The 19,313-nt window shown below is 53.8% G+C and overlaps 1 protein-coding gene across 1 annotated transcript in view; it reads right to left on the bottom strand.

The window, feature by feature from the left end:
* The window catches only part of LOC139244008 (adenylate cyclase type 5-like), a gene marked incomplete at both ends in the record, with an annotated part of 34,706 nt that overhangs the window by 1,455 nt on the left and 13,938 nt on the right, over nucleotides 1-19,313 (bottom strand). The window contains 3 exons of the mRNA XM_070870944.1: nucleotides 9,757-9,889; nucleotides 14,674-14,697; nucleotides 17,376-17,399. Coding sequence (XP_070727045.1) covers nucleotides 9,757-9,889; nucleotides 14,674-14,697; nucleotides 17,376-17,399 — 181 coding nt within the window. The remainder of the gene's footprint in view (nucleotides 1-9,756; nucleotides 9,890-14,673; nucleotides 14,698-17,375; nucleotides 17,400-19,313) is intronic.

Here is a 19,313-nt window from a genome sequence, read left to right as displayed (position 1 = left end):
TAGGGAGGGGTGTAGGAGCTGGAGGGGGTTACAGAGATAGGGAGGGGTGTAGGGGCTGGAGGGGGTTACAGAGATAGGGAGGGGTGTAGGGGCTGGAGGAGGTTACAGAGATAGGGAGGGGTGAGGAGGCCATGGAGGGATTTGTAAACGAAGGATGAGAATTTTGAAATCGAGGCGTTGCTTAACCAGGAGCCAATGTAGGTCAGTGAGCACAGGGGGTGATGGGTGAGTGGGACTGGGTGTGAGTTAGGACACGGGGGCAGTGAGCACAGAGGGTGATGGGTGAGTGGGACTCGGTGCGAGTTAGGACACGGGGACAGTGAGCACAGTGGGTGATGGGTGAGTGGGACTGGGTGCGAGTTAGGACACGGGGCAGTGAGCACAGGGGGTGATGGGTGAGTGGGACTGGGTGCGAGTTAGGACACGGGTCAGTGAGCACAGGGGGTGATGGGTGAGTGGGACTCAGTGTGAGTTAGGACACGGGGCAGTGAGCACAGGGGGTGATGGGTGAGCGGGACTGGGTGCGAGTTAGGACACGGGTCAGGGAGCACAGGGGGTGATGGGTGAGTGGGACTCGGTGCGAGTTAGGACACGGGGGCAGTGAGCTCAAGGGGTGATGGGTGAGTGGGACTCGGTGCGAGTTAGGACACGGGGCAGTGAGCACAGGGGGTGATGGGTGAGTGGGACTCAGTGTGAGTTAGGACACGGGGTCAGTGAGCACAAGGGATGATGGGTGAGTGGGACTCAGTGCGAGTTAGGACACGGGGCAGTGAGCACAGGGGGTGATGGGTGAGTGGGACTCGGTGCGAGTTAGGACATGGGGTCTGAGCACAGGGGGTGATGGATGAGCGGGACTCGGTTCGAGTTAGGACACGGGGTCAGTGAGCAGAGGAGGTGATGGGTGAGCGGGACTGGGTGCGAGTTAGGACACGAGGCAACGAGCAGAGGAGGTGATGGGTGAGTGGGACTCGGTGCGAGTTAGGACACGAGGCAGCGAGCAGAGGAGGTGATGGGTGAGCGGGACTGGGTGCGAGTTAGGACACTGGGTCAGCGAGCACAGGGGGTGATGGGTGAGCGGGACTCGGTGCGAGTTAGGACACGGGGGCAGCCGAGTTTTGGATCACCTCTAGTTTACGTCGGGTAGAATGTGGGAGGCCAGCCAGGAGTGTGTTGGAATAGTCAAGTCTGGAGGTAACAAAGGCATGGGTGAGGGTTTCAGCAGCTGAAGAGCTGAGGCAGGGGGCGGAGACGGGCGATGTTACAGAGGGGGGAAACAGGCGGGTTTAGTTATGCTGCGGGATATGTGGCCGGAAGCTCATTTCAGAAACCATGGGATACTCGGGCACAAAGTGTCCTCCCGTTCAGACTGGATCTTTAACTGGATCACGTGGGCCTGGACAACCAATCACTATCCAGTATTCTCAGTGATCAATCGGAGCTCCATTTGTGCGACTTCCATTCGCACCAATGAGAAGCCCTCCTCAAACACCGAAACACAGCATCTTCAATTACTGGAAACACCTTCAGACTAAATGTAATTAAATACTTCAGAAAAAAAATATATTTTTTGGAATTTGCGTGTTTTAATGGGGTTAAAAATAAACTTGCCTTAAAGGGCAGGGTTTTTAAACATAAAAATGAATGATTAAATTACATTTTTATGTGTTGTGAAACTTTTAACACTGGTAAAAGTGAGCTACACGCCCGCTTTAAGCTGGTGTAAGAGTTTGAAGGACATGAGTTGGGCAAACAAACCAATCTCTTCGCTCCCGCCCGGACATCCTCCTCCCGGGGGTGCGTGCGATCTGTACGGAGAAATCTCGACAGATCGGAAAAGCTAGGACTTTCAGCCCATTAGGGATGTGGGAAGAGTTGAAAGGAAGGTGGTGTCATTTGTACTGCCGCTAAAATAAACCTTGGATGTTACTTCAAGGCACATCAGCCCAGTATAGCATGAGGAAGTTCAGTTGAGTTGCTGAAAAGTCCACTGAAAACAGAAATCAGGACTTGAATTCACATTTTCTAAACTGTTGGTCCAACTGACACAGTAACGTAGTGGTTATTTTACCGGACCAGCCAGAGGCCGAACAATACACGTTCAAATCCCACCATAGCTCCAACGTAACTATTCAGTTTAACAAGAAACTGGAACTATAACTGGTTCCTTAGAAGATGAGAAGGGGGATTTAATAATGGGAAATGTGGAAATGGCTGAGACCTTAAACAATGATTTTTTTTCGGTCTTCACAGTGGAAGACACAGAAACCATGCCAACAATTGCCGGTCACGGGAATGTGGGAAGGGAGGACCTTGAGACAATCACCATCACTAGGGGGGTAGTGCTGGACAGGCTAATGGGACTCAAGGTGGACAAGTCCCCTGGTCCGGATGAAATGCATCCCAGGGTATTAAAAGAGATGGCGGAAGTTATAGCAGATGCATTTGTTATAATCTACCAAAATTCTCTGGACTCTGGGGAGGTACCAGCAGATTGGAAAGCAGCTAATGTAACGCCTCTGTTCAAAAAAGGGGGCAGGCAAAAGGCAGGTAACTATAGGCCGGTTAGTTTAACATCTGTAGTGGGGAAAATGCTTGAAACTATCATTAAGGAAGAAATAGTGGGACATCTAGATAGGAATAGTGCAATCAAGCAGACGCAACATGGATTCATGAAGGGGAAATCATGTTTAACTAATTTACTGGAATTCTTTGAGGATATACCGAGCATGGTGGATAGAGGTGTACCGATGGATGTGGTGTATTTAGATTTCCAAAAGGCATTCAATAAGGTGCCACACAAAAGGTTACTGCAGAAGATAAAGGTACGCGGAGTCAGGGGAAATGTATTAGCATGGATAGAGAATTGGCTGGCGAATAGAAAGCAGAGAGTCGGGATAAATGGGTCCTTTTCGGGTTGGAAATCGGTGGTTAGTGGTGTGCCACAGGGATCGGTGCTGGGACCACAACTGTTTACAATATACATAGATGACCTGGAAGAGGGGACAGAGTGTAGTGTAACAAAATTTGCAGATGACACAAAGATTAGTGGGAAAGCGGGTTATGTAGAGGACACAGAGAGGCTGCAAAGAGATTTAGATAGGTTAAGCGAATGGGCTAAGGTTTGGCAGATGGAATACAATGTCGGAAAATGTGAGGTCATCCACCTTGGGGAAAAGAAACAGTAAAAGGGAATATTATTTGAATGGGGAGAAATTACAACATGCTGAGGTGCAGAGGGACCTGGGGGTCCTTGTGCATGAATCCCAAAAAGTTAGTTTGCAGGTGCAGCAGGTAATCAGGAAGGTGAATGGAATGTTGGCCTTCATTGCGAGAGGGATGGAGTACAAAAGCAGGGAGGTCCTGCTGCAACTGTACAGGGTATTGGTGAGGCCGCACCTGGAGTACTGCGTGCAGTTTTGGTCACCTTACTTAAGGAAGGATGTACTAGCTTTGGAGGGGGTACAGAGACGATTCACTCGGCTGATTCCGGAGATGAGGGGGTTACCTTATGATGATAGATTGAGTAGACTGGGTCTTTACTCGTTGGAGTTCAGAAGGATGAGGGGTGATCTTATAGAAACATTTAAAATCATGAAAGGGATAGACAAGATAGAGGCAGAGAGGTTGTTTCCACTGGTCGGGGAGACTAGAACTAGGGGGCACAGCCTCAAAATACGGTGGAGCCAATTTAAAACCGAGCTGAGAAGGAATTTCTTCTCCCAGAGGGTTGTGAATCTGTGGAATTCTCTGCCCAGGGAAGCAGTTGAGGCTAGCTCATTGAATGTTTTCAAGTCACAGATAGATAGATTTTTAACCAATAAGGGAATTAAGGGTTACGGGGAGCGGGCGGGTAAGTGGAGCTGAGTCCACGGCCAGATCAGCCATGATCTTGTTGAATGGCGGAGCAGGCTCGAGGGGCTAGATGGCCTACTCCTGTTTCTAATTCTTATGTTCTTATGTTCTAAAGTTAATGAAAATGACCATAAAGTTCTTGTAAAAACCTAGCTGTTTCAATAATGGGGAGATGTTAGGGACAAGCTTGTCCAAAGAGGAAGGTTTTAAGGAGCCTCTCGAAAACTTCTTCACTCAGAGAGTTGTGAACCTGTGGAATTCCCTGCCGCAGAGAGTTGTTGAGGCCAGTTCATTGGATATATTCAAGAGGGAGTTAGATGTGGCCCTTACGGCTGAAGGGATCAAGGGGTATGGAGAGAAAGCAGCAAAGGGGTACTGAGGTGAATGATCAGCCATGATCTTATTGAATGGTGGTGCAGGCTCGAAGGGCCGAATGGCCTACTCCTGCACCTATTTTCTATGTTTCTAAAACGGTGGGAATGTTAAGCTGTGAGGAGGATGCAAAGAGGCTTCAAGGGGATAGAGACGGGCTCAGTGAATGGGCAAGAACGTGGCAAATGGAATATAATGTGGGGAACTGTGAAGTTATCCACTTTGGTCGGTAAACTCGAAAAGCAGAGTATTTTGTAAACGGTGAGAGATTGTGAAATGTCGGTGTACAGAGGGACCTGGCTGTCCTTGTACACCAATCACTGAAAGTTAACCTGCAGGTACAGCAAGTGATTCGAGCAAATGGTATGTTGGCCTTTATTACAGGAGGGTTTGAGTATAAGAGTAAAGATGTCTTACTGCAGTTATACAGGGCCCTGGTGAGACCATACCTGGAGTATTGTGTACAGTGTCGGTCTGCTTACCTAAGGAAGGATATACTTGCCATAGAGGGAGTGCAGCGAAGGCTCACCAGACTGATTCCTGGGATGGGGGGATTGTCCTATGAGGAAAGATTGAGCAGACTGGGCCCATACTCTCTGGAGTTTAGAAGAATGAGAGGTGATCCCATTGAAACAGACCAGATTCTGAGGGGAATTGACAGGGTAGATGCTGAGAGGGTGTTTCCCCCCGGGCTGGGGAGTCTAGAACCAGGGGTCACACAGTCTCAGGATAAGGGGTCGGCCATTTAGGACTGAGATGAGGAGGAATTTCTTCACTCAGAGGGGGGTGAATCTTTGGAATTCTCTGCCCCAGAGGGCTGTGGAGGCTCAGTCCTTGAGTATATTCAAGGCTGAGATCGATAGAGTTTTCGATATTAAGAGAATCGAGGGATCGGGCGGGAAAGTGGAGTTCAGAGAATCCTTCTCATCCCAGGAATCAGTCTGGTGAACCTCCATTGTACCCTCTCCAAGGCAAGTATATCCTTCCTTAGATAAGGAGACCAGAACTGCACGCAGTACTCCAGGTGTGGTCTCACCAAGGCCCTGTAAAGTTGTAGCAAGCCTTCCTTACTCTTATACCCCAACCCCCCTGGCAATAAAGGCCAACATTGGCCTTCCTTACTGCGTGCGGTACCTGCAGGGTAACTTTCTGTGTTTCTTGCACAAGGGGCACCCGAATCTCTCTCAGCACCAACATTTAAACGTTTCTCACTGTCATGTAAGTACATGCTGTTTGTAGCCACCAGATGGTGCCATTGCTGGAGGCCATTGAGCAGCACGCACATGGTGCTGCTCTGGTATAAAAGGCCAGCCATGTTGTGAGTCAGGCACTTTGGGCCAAAATAAAGCAAAAGCAAGGTTGTACCTTGCTTAGTTAAATAGTACTCAGTGTGAACCTTTATTGTATACATAACCATTTAAAAAATATTCTGATTTTATATTCTTTCTACCCAAGTGACTAACTTCATGTTTCCCCACATTGAACTCCATCTGCCATCTCACTGCCCACTCACTCAGTCTATCTATATCCCTTTCCAAACACTCTGTGTTCTCCTCACAGCTTACTGGCCCACCGAGCTTTGTATCGTCAGCAAACCTGGATACATTACACTTGGTCCCTTCGTCGAGGTCATTAATAGAGATTGTAAATAGCTGAGGCCCCAGCACTGATCCCTGCCACCAGTTACACCCTGCCAACCTGAAAAAGACCCATTTATCCCTACTCTCTGTTTTCACTCCGTTAACCAATCCTCTGTCCATGCTAATACATTGGGCCCAAGTTTCGAGCCGCGCCTAGAACGGCGCAGTCCCGACCTGGACGTCCGTTTTTCGCGCCACAAAGTGCGCCTAAAAAAAACCTCCGTATTCTCCGGCTCCCTGCAGGTCCTCTGGCCCTCGGCGCAGCGCAGCAGGAGCTGTAGGGGGCGGGGCCAGGTCCCTGCGCTGAAAACAGTGCCGGGACCTCTGCACATGCGCGCTACAGTGGGCGCGCATGTGCAGTAGCTCCAGGCGCCCGAAACTGTATGGGAGGGGCCCGAAGCACGCAGCCCCTAGCCCTGGCCCAATGGCCTCACTGGGGCTCCTCCCACGGCCAGCTCCTGCTTCCTGCCGACCCGGCTCGACTCCCGCCTCCCGCCTCCGGACCGGACCTGACCCGACTCCCGCTTTCTCCCCCGCCCCCGGACTGGACTGACCTGACCTCCCTCCCCCCGACCTGACCTCCCTCTCCCTCCCTCCCCCCGACCCGAACCTCCCTCGCTCCCTCCCACCACACCACACCCCCCGACCCGACCCAACGCCACCTACCTGTAAATCTGATGCTGGGGACGGGCCCTGCCCGAAGTCTCGGGCCCGGTCCGTTCAGCCTCCCTCCCCCATCTCCTTCCCCCTGCCCATCTCCTTTCCCCCCCCCATCTCCTTTCTCCCCCTTCTCCCCTTTATCCTCCCCCTTCTTCCCCCCCCTTCTCCTCCCCTCCCCCTTCTCCCCCTTCCCTCCCTCTGCTCCCCCATCCCTCCCCCTTCTCCCCTTCCCTCCCTTCCCCCCTCTCTCCCCCTTCCCTCCCTCTGCTCCCCCATCCCTCCCCCTTCCCCCCCTCTCTCCCCCTTCTCCCCCTTCCCTCCCTCTGCTCCCCCATCCCTCCCCCTTCTCCCCCTTCCCTCCCTCTGCTCCCTCCCTCTCTCCCTCTACGCCCCTCCTCCCCCTCCCCTCACTGTCAGAAACACAGACACTGACAGACAGAGAATGAGAGACACACATAGACAGACAGAGAGATAGACACTGACAGAGACACACTGGGGGGGGGGGGGGAATCCCAGGACGCTGTTGGAGGGCTCCCGGTGTTGCAGTCGGTAAGTAGAAAATGTTTTATTTATTGATCTTTTAAAAAAAAAATTTGTTATTAATTTTTTTTGATTGATTTATTGGTTGATTTATTGATGTATTTATCATTTATTATTGATGATGGCTCTTTATTTGTAAAACTGAAGTGTTTAATGTTTGTAAACTTCCCTTTAAACCCCCCCTCCCCCCATTCCCTACGCCTGATTTGTAACCTACGCCTGATTTTCTAAAGTGTAGACAAGGTTTTTTCGAGCGTACAAAAATCTTCACTTACTCCATTCTAAGTTAGTTTGGAGTAAGTTTCCACTGACAAAACTTTGAAAACAGGCGTAAGTGGCCGGACACGCCCCCTTTTGAAAAAAAAATTCTGTTCCAAAGTGAAACTGTTCTAACTGACTCGAACTGGAGCAAACTAAATGACGAGAATTCCGACTTCTAAGATACATCCGTTCGACACCAGTTGCTCCTAAAAATCAGGAGCAAATCATGTGGAAACTTGGGGCCATTATCTCCAATCCCATGAGCCCTTATCTGGTGTATGTGTCACCTTATCGAATGCCTTCCAGAAATCCAAATATACTCCATCCACTGGTTCCCCCTTATCCACTCTTACATCTTCAAAAAACTCCAATAAATTTGTCAGACACGATTTCCCTTTCATAAAACCGTGTTGACTCTGCCTAATCACGTTATGATTATCGAAGTGCCCTGATTCTATTTCCAGCATTTTTCCGACGACTGATGTCAGGCTTACTGGCCTGAAGTTCCCTGTTTTCTCTCTCTTTCCTTTCTTGAATAGTGGTGTTATAATTGCAACCTTCCAATCCACTGGGATTGTTCTAGGATCGAGGGAATTTTGAAAGATCGTAACCAATGCATCCAGCTCTTTTATATTCCTAGGATGTCGGTCGTCAGGCCTAGAGGATTTGTCAACTTTTAGTCCCAATAGTTTCTCTAGTACTTTTTCTCTACTTATATTAATGACATTCAGTTCCTCACCCTCATTACAGCCTTGGTTCCCTACCATTTTAGGTATGCACTCTGCATCTTCGAATGAGAAGACAAATACAACATATTTGTTTAACGTTTGCGCCATTTCCTTATTCACCATAATAATTTCTCCCGTCTCAGCCTCTAAGGGACCAATGTTTAGTTTTGTTACTCTCTTCCTTTTTACATACTTGTAGAAACATAGAAAGTAGGCCATTCGGCCCTTCGAGCCTGCACCACCATTCAACATGATCATGGCTGATCCTCTATCTCAACACCATATTCCCCCTTTCTCCCCATACCCCTTGATGCCTTTTGTGTCTAGAAATCTATCTGTCTCCCTCTTAAATATATTCAGTGACTTGGTCTCCACAGCCTTCTGTGGTAGAGAATTCCACAGGTTCACCTCCCTCGGAGTGAAAACATTTCTCCTCATCTCGGTCCTAAATTTCCTCCCCCGTATCCTGAGACTGTGTGACCCCTTGTTCTAGACTTCCCAGCCCCCGGGGAAACATCCTCCCCACATCCAGTCTGTCCAATCCCGTCAGAATTTTATACCTTTCAGTGAGATCCCCACTCATTCTTCTAAACTCCAGTGAATACAGGCCCAGTCGACCTAATCTCTCCCTCTGTTTTTATATTTCTTGCTAGTTTCATAGAAACATAGAAAATAGGTGCAGGAGTTGGCCATTCGGCCCTTCGAGCCTGCACCACCATTCAATAAGATCACGGCTGATCATGCAACTTCAGTACCCCATTCCTGCTTTCTCTCCATACCCCCTGATCCCTTTAGCCGTAAGGGCCACATCTAACTCCCTTTTGAATATATCCAACGAACTGGCCTCAACAACTTTCTGTGATAGAGAATTCCACAGGTTCACCACTCTCTGAGTGAAGAAGTTTCTCCTCATCTCGGTCCTAAATGGCTTACCCCTTATCCTTAGACTGTGACCCCTGGTTCTGGACTTTCCCAACATCGGGAACATTCTTCCTGCATCTAACCTGTTCAATCCCGGCAGAATTTTATATGTTTCTATGAGATCCCCTCTCATTCTTCTAAATTCCAGTGAATATAAGCCTAATCGATCCAGTCTTTCTTCATATGTCAGTCCCACCATCCCGGGAATCAGTCTGGTGAACCTTCGCTGCACTCCCTCAATAGCAAGAATGTCCTTCCTCAGATTAGGAGACCAAAACTGAACACAATATTCCAGGTGTGGCCTCACCAAGGCCCTGTACAACTGCAGTAAGACCTCCCTGCTCCCATACTCAAATCCTCTCGCTATGAAGGCCAACATGCCATTTGCCTTCTTCACCGCCTGCTGTACCTGCATGCCAACTTTCAATGACTGATGTACCATGACCCTCAGGTCTCGTTGCACCTCCCCTTTTCCTAATCTGTCACCATTCAGATAATATTCTGCCTTCCTGTTTTTGCCACCAAAGTGGATAACCTCACATTTATCCACATTATACTGCATCTGCCATGCATTTGCCCACTCACCTAACCTGTCCAAGTCACCCTGCAGCCTCTTAGCATCCCCCTCACAGCTCACACCGCCACCCAGCTTAGTGTCATCTGCAAACTTAGAGATATTACACTCAATTCCTTCGTCCAAATCATTGATGTATATTGTAAATATGCCAGACGTGATGATGCTCCCCCCAGTCCCGACAGAATGCGAAGGAAGATTTAACTACCTGCAGTTTCCAGAGGAAGTCAAGCCTTGCTGTGGATTCCACTTGTTGAGCATGAAGGTAGAGTGCCAGAACAAAGACCATCAGAATAACCGGGGTCATGTACTTCAGAGCAACCTTAGAGCCCGTCGCAAAGCTGCAAGAGAGGAGGTGAGGGTAGGCGAGAGAGACGTACAACACAGGTTACAGCAACAACGTGCATTTATATAGCACCAGGCGCCTCACAGGAGCGTTAAAAGGTAAAGTTCTGAGCCTCAAGGAGAAATTAGCGCAGGAAGCTTGGTCATAGAGGTAGGTTTTAAGGAGTCTTAAAGGAGGAAATAGAGGCGGAGAGATTTAGGGAGCGAGCTCTTGGCCACAGAAGGCACGGCCACCGATGGTGGAGCGATTATAATCAGGGATGCTCAGGAGGGCAGAATTAGAGGAGTGCAGACATCTTGGGGGGTTGTGGGGCTGGAGGAGGTTACAGAGATAGGGAGGGGTGTAGGAGGCTGGAGGAGGTTACAGAGATAGGGAGGGGTGTAGGGGGCTGGAAGGGGTTAGAGAGATAGGGAGGGGTGTAGGGGCTGGAGGAGGTTACAGAGATAGGGAGGGGTGTAGGGGCTGGAGGTTACAGAGACAGGGAGGGGTGTAGGGGGCTGGAAGGGGTTAGAGAGATAGGGAGGGGTGTAGGGGCTGGAGGAGGTTACAGAGATAGGGAGGGGTGTAGGGGCTGGAAGGGGTTACAGAGATAGGGAGGGGTGTAGGGAGCTGGAAGGGGTTACAGAGATAGGGAGGGGTGTAGGGGGCTAGAAGGGGTTAGAGAGTTGGGGAGGGGTGTAGGGGCTGGAGGAGGTTACAGAGATAGGGAGGGGTGTAGGGGGCTGGAGGGGGTTACAGAGTTAGGGAGGGGTGTAGGGGCTGGAGAGGGTTACAGAGATAGGGAGGGGTGTAGGGGCTGGAGGGGGTTACAGGGATAGGGAGGGGTGTAGGGGCTGGAGGAGGTTACAGAGATAGGGAGGGGTGTAGGGGGCTGGAGGGGGTTACAGAGTTAGGGAGGGGTGTAGGGGCTGGAGAGGGTTACAGAGATAGGGAGGGGTGTAGGGGCTGGAGGAGGTTACAGAGATAGGGAGGGGTGTAGGGGCTGGAGGTTACAGAGACAGGGAGGGGTGTAGGGGCTGGAGGAGGTTACAGAGATAGGGAGGGGTGTAGGGGCTGGAGGAGGTTACAGAGATAGGGAGGGGTGTAGGGGCTGGAGGAGGTTACAGAGATAGGGAGGGGTGTAGGGGGCTGGAAGGGGTTACAGAGATAGGGAGGGGTGTAGGGGGCTGGAAGGGGTTACAGAGATAGGGAGGGGTGTAGGGGGCTAGAAGGGGTTAGAGAGTTGGGGAGGGGTGTAGGGGCTGGAGGAGGTTACAGAGATAGGGAGGGGTGTAGGGGGCTGGAGGAGGTTACAGAGATAGGGAGGGGTGTAGGGGGCTGGAGGAGGTTACAGAGATAGGGAGGGGTGTAGGGGGCTGGAGGGGGTTACAGAGATAGGGAGGGGTGCAGGGGCTGGAGGAGGTTACAGAGATAGGGAGGGGTGTAGGGGGCTGGAGGAGGTTACAGAGATAGGGAGGGGTGTAGGGGGCTGGAGGGGGTTACAGAGATAGGGAGGGGTGTAGGGGCTGGAGGAGGTTACAGAGATAGGGAGGGGTGTAGGGGCTGGAGGAGGTTACAGAGATAGGGAGGGGTGTAGGGGGCTGGAGGGGGTTACAGAGATAGGGAGGGGTGTCGGGGCTGGAGGAGGTTACAGAGATAGGAAGGGGTGTAGGGGGCTGGAGGGGGTTACAGAGTTAGGGAGGGGTGTAGGGGCTGGAGAGGGTTACAGAGATAGGGAGGGGTGTAGGGGCTGGAGGAGGTTACAGAGATAGGGAGGGGTGTAGGGGCTGGAGGAGGTTGCAGAGATAGGGAGGGGACGAGGAGGCCTTAGAGGGATTTGTAAAGAAGGATGAGAATTTTGAAATCGAGGCGTTGCTTAACTGGGAGCCAATGTAGGTCAGTGAGCACAGGGAGTGATGGGTGAGTGGGACTGGGTGTGAGTTAGGACACGGGGTCAGTGAGCACAGGGGGTGATGGGTGAGCGGGACTGGGTGTGAGTTAGGACACGGGGTCAGTGAGCACAGGGGGTGATGGGTGAGTGGGACTGGGTGTGAGTTAGGACACGGGGTCAGTGAGCACAGGGGGTGATGGGTGAGCGGGACTGGGTGTGAGTTAGGACACGGGGTCAGTGAGCACAGGGGGTGATGGGTGAGCGGGACTCGGTGTGAGTTAGGACACGGGGTCAGTGAGCACAGGGGGTGATGGGTGAGCGGGACTGGGTGCGAGTTAGGACACGGGGTCAGCGAGCACAGGGGGTGATGGGTGAGCGGGACTCGGTGTGAGTTAGGACACGGGGTCAGTGAGCACAGGGGGTGATGGGTGAGCGGGACTGGGTGCGAGTTAGGACACGGGGTCAGCGAGCACAGGGGGTGATGGGTGAGCGGGACTCGGTGCGAGTTAGGACACGGGGCAGTGAGCACAGGGGGTGATGGGTGAGCGAGACTCAGTGCGAGTTAGGACACAGGGGCAGTGAGCACAGGGGGTGATGGGTGAGCGAGACTCAGTGCGAGTTAGGACACGGGGTCAGTGAGCACAGGGTGATGGGTGAGTGGGACTGGGTGCAAGTTAGGACACGGGTCAGTGAGCACAGGGGGTGATGGGTGAGCGGGACTGGGTGTGAGTTAGGACACGGGGTCAGTGAGCACAGGGGGTGATGGGTGAGCGGGACTGGGTGCGAGTTAGGACACGGGGTCAGCGAGCACAGGGGGTGATGGGTGAGCGGGACTCGGTGAGAGTTAGGACACGGGGTCAGTGAGCACAGGGGGTGATGGGTGAGCGGGACTGGGTGCGAGTTAGGACACGGGGTCAGCGAGCACAGGGGGTGATGGGTGAGCGAGACTCAGTGCGAGTTAGGACACGGGGTCAGTGAGCACAGGGTGATGGGTGAGTGGGACTGGGTGCGAGTTAGGACACGGGTCAGTGAGCACAGGGGGTGATGGGTGAGCGGGACTGGGTGTGAGTTAGGACACGGGGCAGTGAGCAGAGGGGGTGATGGGTGAGCGGGACTCGGTGCGAGTTAGGACACGGGGGCAGCCGAGTTTTGGATCACCTCTAGTTTACGTCGGGTAGAATGTGGGAGGCCGGCCAGGAGTGCGTTGGAATAGTCAAGTCTGGAGGTAACAAAGGCACGGATGAGGGTTTCAGCAGCGGATGAGCTGAGGCAGGGGGCGGAGACGGGACAACATGGTGTATATGACTCACAGTTGTATATCTCTCACACCCTCCGTATAAGAGGGTAGTCAAAGCAGGCCGCTCGATGGGCCACGCTCCCCACCACCTTCAACACTCACTCCCTCCACCACCTCCAACACTCACTCTCTCCACCACCTCCAACACTCACTCCCTCCACCACCTCCAACACTCACTCCCTCCACCACCTCCAACACTCACTCCCTCCACCACCTCCAACACTCACTCCCTCCACCACCTCCAACACTCACTCCCTCCACCACCGGCGCACCGTGGCTGCAGTGTGCACCGTCTACAAGATGCACCGCGGCAACTCGCCAAGGCTTCTTCGGCAGCACCTCCCAAACCCGCCACCTCTACCCGCCTCGAGGGACAAGGGCAGCAGGCGCATGGGAACACCACCCCCTCCACGTTCCCCTCCCAGTCACACACCATCCCGACTTGGGAATATATCGGCCGTTCCTCCATCGTCGCTGGGTCACAATCCTGGAACTCCCTCCCTAACAGCACTGTGGGAGCACCTTCACCACACGGACTGCAGCGGTTCAAGAAGGAGGCTCACTACCACCTTCTCAAGGGGCGATTAGGGGGATGGCCAATAAATGCCGGCCTTGCCAGCGACGCCCATATCCCAGGAACGAATAAAAAAGCAATAAAACTCCCATTATAACACTCCTCTCTCGCACCCTGCCCACTGTATGAGCAGAGGGGTCGACAACCAGGGGGCATAGATTGAAAGTAATTGGGGGGAGGTTTAGAGGGGATTTGAGGGGAAATTTCTTCACCCAGAGGGTGGTGGGGGTCTGGGGTGGAACTCACGGCCGGAAAGGGTGGTAGAGGCAGAAACCCTCACCACATTTGGATGTGCACTTGAAGTGCTGTAACCTACAGGGCTACGGACCCAGAGCTGGAAAGTGGGATTAGGCTGGGTAGCTCTTGGTCGGCCAGCGCGGACACGATGGGCCGAAATGGCCTCCTTCTGTGCTGTAAAGGTCTATGATTCTCTCTCTCTCAAACACACACACCCCACGCTCAGTATGAGACTCCTGGGGAGGGGCACAATTGACCCCCCACGCTGGGTTTTGGGGCGGTCAATTCGAATTAGATGGGGCACTGGGGAGGGTGTCGGCTGGGCCAGCGGTCCGGCTCCCAAGAGAGGGGTGGTCTGCGAAGTTGGCGCCCCGACCAAACCAGTGGGCGCCATTGTCGGGAACGACTGGAAAATCGGCCGGCAGAAACAAAGATGGCCGCCACAACACCACCTCCCCTTTCAGAGCAGACGGGAAGCTCCAGCCACCACAGCTCCTTGCCCCGACAAGCCGCCCAGCTCGCGTCCCGTGGGGCAACTTCCCCCGAGGGTGCGCAAAGGACACCGTCGCCACTCCGGTGCGTTAATGGCGGCGCAAACCCGGGGGGGGGGCAATTCCAGGGGTAGGGAGGGGAGATGCACTCTGACCCCACCCCCCACCAGCCCCAACCGTGCCCAGGCGGAAACCCTAACACGTCCCGGAGACAACAAGTAAACGCTTGGCCCCCCAACAGCTCCCCAGGCACACAACAAACGGGCAGACTCAGGGTGTGTGGAGGTTGGAGGTTTGTCGCTGTACTTACCAATTGCCCTGATTGTAGGCTGACCTGTGGGTAGATCAGAGAGGGAGAGAGGGTTTATTACACACAATGTACAGCACTCAACCAGGCCATTGGGCCCCAACAGGTCTAACCCCCAACACTCCCCTCCCCTCCACGCCTCTCTCCCCCTTAACCCTCCGCTCCTCCCTTCCCCTCTCCTCCCCCATCACTCTCCCGCCCGCAATCCCTCCTCTCTTCCCCTGCCAATCCCTCCCCTCCCCTCTCCCACCCTCGACTCCCTACCCTCTCCAACACCCCCGCCGCTCCCCTTCTAATGTAACAGGCTCGAGGGGCTGAATGGCCTCTTGTTCCTAATGTAACAGGCTCAAGGGGCTGAATGGCCTCCTCCTGTTCCTAATGTAACAGGCTCGAGGGGCTGAATGGCCTCCTCCTGTATTTAATGTAACAGGCTCGAGGGGCTGAATGGGCCTCTCCTGTTCCTAATGTAACAGGCTCGAGGGGCTGAATGGCCTCCTCCTGTTCCTAATGTAACAGGCTCGAGGGGCTGAATGGCCTCCTCCTGTTCCTAATGTAACAGGCTCGAGGGGCTGAACGGCCTCCTCCTGTTCCTAATATAACAGGCTCGAGGGGCTGAATGGCCTCCTCCTGTTCCTAATGTAACAGGCTCGAGGGGCTGAATGGCCTCCTCCTGTTCCTAATGTAACAGGCTCGAGGGGCTGAATGGGCCTCCTCCTGTTCCTAATGTAACAGGCTCGAGGGGCTGAATGGCCTCCTCCTGTTCCTAATGTAACAGGCTGGAGGGGCTGAATGGCCTCCTCCTGTTCCTAATGTAACAGGCTCGAGGGGCTGAATGGCTCCTCCTGTATCTAATGTAACAGGCTCGAGGGGCTGAATGGGCCTCCTCCTGTTCCTAATATAACAGGCTCGAGGGGCTGAATGGCCTCCTCCTGTTCCTAATGTAACAGGCTCGAGGGGCTGAATGGCCTCCTCCTGTATCTAATGTAACAGGCTCGAGGGGCTGAATGGGCCTCCTCCTGTTCCTAATATAACAGGCTCGAGGGGCTGAATGGCCTCCTCCTGTTCCTAATGTAACAGGCTCGAGGGGCTGAATTCATCCTCCTGTTCCTAATGTAACAGGCTCGAGGGGCTGAATGGCCTCCTCCTGTTCCTAATTTAACAGGTTCGAGGGGCTGAATGGGCCTCCTCCTGTTCCTAATGTAACAGGCTCGAGGGGCTGAATGGCCTCCTCCTGTTCCTAATGTAACAGGCTGGAGGGGCTGAATGGCCTCCTCCTGTTCCTAATGTAACAGGCTCGAGGGGCTGAATGGGCCTCCTCCTGTTCCTAATGTAACAGGCTCGAGGGGCTGAATGGCCTCCTCCTGTTCCTAATGTAACAGGCTCGAGGGGCTGAATGGCCTCCACCTGTTCCTAATGTAACAGGCTCGAGGGGCTGAATGGGCTCCTCCTGTATCTAATGTAACAGGCTCGAGGGGCTGAATGGCCTCCTCCTGTTCCTAATGTAACAGGCTCGAGGGGCTGAATGGGCCTCCTCCTGTTCCTAATGTAACAGGCTCGAGGGGCTGAACGGCCTCCTCCTGTTCCTAATGTAACAGGCTCGAGGGGCTGAAAAGCCTCCTCCTGTTCCTAATGTAACAGGCTCGAGGGGCTGAATGGCCTCCTCCTGTTCCTAATGTAACAGGCTCCAGGGGCTGAATGGCCTCCTCCTGTTCCTAATGTAACAGGCTCGAGGGGCTGAATGGCCTCCTCCTGTTCCTAATGTAACAGGCTCGAGGGGCTGAATGGTCTCCTCCTGTTCCTAATGTAACAGGCTCGAGGGGCTGAATGGACTCCTCCTGTTCCTAATGTAACAGGCTCGAGGGGCTGAATGGCCTCCTCCTGTTCCTAATGTAACAGGCTCGAGGGGCTGAATGGCCTCCTCCTGTTCCTAATGTAACAGGCTCGAGGGGCTGAATGGACCTCCTCCTGTTCCTAATGTAACAGGCTCGAGGGGCTGAACGGCCTCCTCCTGTTCCTAATGTAACAGGCTCGAGGGGCTGAAAAGCCTCCTCCTGTTCCTAATGTAACAGGCTCGAGGGGCTGAACGGCCTCCTCCTGTTCCTAATGTAACAGGCTCGAGGGGCTGGATGGGCCTCCTGTTCCTAATGTAACAGGCTCGAGGGGCTGAACGGCCTCCTCCTGTTCCTAATGTAACAGGCTCGAGGGGCTGAACGGCCTCCACCTGTTCCTAATGTAACAGGCTCGAGGGGCTGAATGGTCTCCACCTGTTCCTAATGCAACAGGCTCAAAAAAAAAATCGGCCGTCAGAAACAAAGATGGCCGCCACAACACCATCTCCCCTTTCAGAGCAGACGGGAAGCTCCAGCCACCACAGCTCCTTGCCCCGCCAAGCCGTCGATGGCATCGCCCCCACGCCCAGCTCGCGTCCCGTGGGGCAACTTCCCCCGAGGGTGCGCAAAGGACACCGTCGCCACTCCGGTGCGTTAATGGTGGCGCAAACCCCGGGGGGGGGGGCAATTCCAGGGGTAGGGAGGGGAGATGCACTCTGACCCCACCCCCCACCAGCCCCAACCGTGCCCAGGCGGAAACCCTAACACGTCCCGGAGACAACAAGTAAACGCTTGGCCCCCCAACAGCTCCCCAGGCACACAACAAACGGGCAGACTCAGGGTGTGTGGAGGTTGGAGGTTTGTCGCTGTACTTACCAATTGCCCTGATTGTAGGCTGACCTGTGGGTAGATCAGAGAGGGAGAGAGGGTTTATTACACACAATGTACAGCACTCAACCAGGCCATTGGGCCCCAACAGGTCTAACCCCCAACACTCCCCTCCCCTCCACGCCTCTCTCCCCCTAAACCCTCCGCTCCTCCCTTCCCCTCTCCTCCCCCATCACTCTCCCGCCCGCAATCCCTCCTCTCTTCCCCTGCCAATCCCTCCCCTCCCCTCCCCCCCCTTGACTCCCTACCCTCTCCAAACCCCCCGCCGCTCCCCTTCTAATGTAACAGGCTCGAGGGGCTGAATGGCCTCCTCCTGTTCCTAATGTAACAGGCTCGAGGGGCTGAAAGGCCTCCTCCTGTTCCTAATGTAACAGGCTCGAGGGGCTGAACGGCCTCCTCCTGTTCCTAATGTAACAGGCTCGAGGGGCTGAACGGCCTCCTCCTGTTCCTAATGTAACAGGCTCGAGGGGCTGAATGGCCTCCTCCTGTTCCTAATGTAACAGGCTCGAGGGGCTGAAAGGCCTCCTCCTGTTCCTAATGTAACAGACTCGAGGGGCTGAATGGCCTCCTCCTGTTCCTAATGTAACAGGCTCGAGGGGCTGAAAGGCCTCCTCCTGTTCCTAATGTAACAGGCTCGAGGGGCTGAACGGCCCCCTCCTGTTCCTAATGTAACAGGCTCGAGGGGCTGAACGGCCTCCTCCTGTCCCTAATGTAACAGACTCGAGGGGCTGAATGGCCTCCTCCTGTTCCTAATGTAACAGGCTCGAGGGGCTGAAAGGCCTCCTCCTGTTCCTAATGTAACAGGCTCGAGGGGCTGAACGGCCCCCTCCTGTTCCTAATGTAACAGGCTCGAGGGGCTGAATGGTCTCCTCCTGTCCCTAATGTAACAGGCTCGAGGGGCTGAACGGCCTCCTCCTGTTCCTAATGTAACAGGCTCGAGGGGCTGAATGGCCTCCTCCTGTTCCTAATGTAACAGGCTCGAGGGGCTGAATGGCCTCCTGTTCCTAATGTAACAGGCTCGAGGGGTTGAATGGCCTCCTCCTGTTCCTAATGTAACAGGCTCGAGGGGCTGAACGGCCTCCTCCTGTTCCTAATGTAACAGGCTCGAGGGGCTGAATGGCCTCCTCCTGTTCCTAATGTAACAGGCTCGAGGGACTGAATGGCCTCCTCCTGTTCCTAATGTAACAGGCTCGAGGGGCTGAATGGCCCCCTCCTGTTCCTAATGTAACAGGCTCGAGGGGCTGAACGGCCTCCTCCTGTTCCTAATGTAACAGGCTCGAGGGGCTGAATGGCCTCCTCCTGTTCCTAATGTAACAGGCTCGAGGGGCTGAATGGCCCCCTCCTGATCCTAATGTAACAGGCTCGAGGGGCTGAACGGCCTCCTCCTGTTCATAATGTAACAGGCTCGAGGGGCTGAATGGCCTCCTCCTGTTCCTAATGTAACAGGCTCGAGGGGCTGAATGGTCTCCTCCTGTTCCTAATGTAACAGGCTCGAGGGGCTGAACGGCCTCCTCCTGTTCCTAATGTAACAGGCTCGAGGGGCTGAATGGTCTCCTCCTGTTCCTAATGTAACAGGCTCGAGGGGCTGAATGGCCTCCTGTCCCTAATGTAACAGGCTCGAGGGGCTGAACGGCCTCCTCCTGTTCCTAATGTAACAGGCTCGAGGGGCTGAATGGCCTCCTCCTGTTCCTAATATAACAGGCTCGAGGGGCTGAACGGCCTCCTCCTGTTCCTAATGTAACAGGCTCGAGGGGCTGAACGGCCTCCTCCTGTTCCTAATGTAACAGGCTCGAGGGGCTGAACGGCCTCCTCCTGTCCCTAATGTAACAGGCTCGAGGGGCTGAATGGGCTCCTGTCCTTAATGTAACAGGCTCGAGGGGCTGAACGGCCTCCTCCTGTTCCTAATGTAACAGGCTCGAGGGGCTG

This window comes from Pristiophorus japonicus, unplaced genomic scaffold (assembly GCF_044704955.1).
Source record: "Pristiophorus japonicus isolate sPriJap1 unplaced genomic scaffold, sPriJap1.hap1 HAP1_SCAFFOLD_1989, whole genome shotgun sequence".
Taxonomy (NCBI): Eukaryota; Metazoa; Chordata; class Chondrichthyes; family Pristiophoridae; genus Pristiophorus; species Pristiophorus japonicus.
Note: the sequence above shows the minus strand (reverse complement) of the source record. Positions and strands in the feature narration are given on the sequence as shown.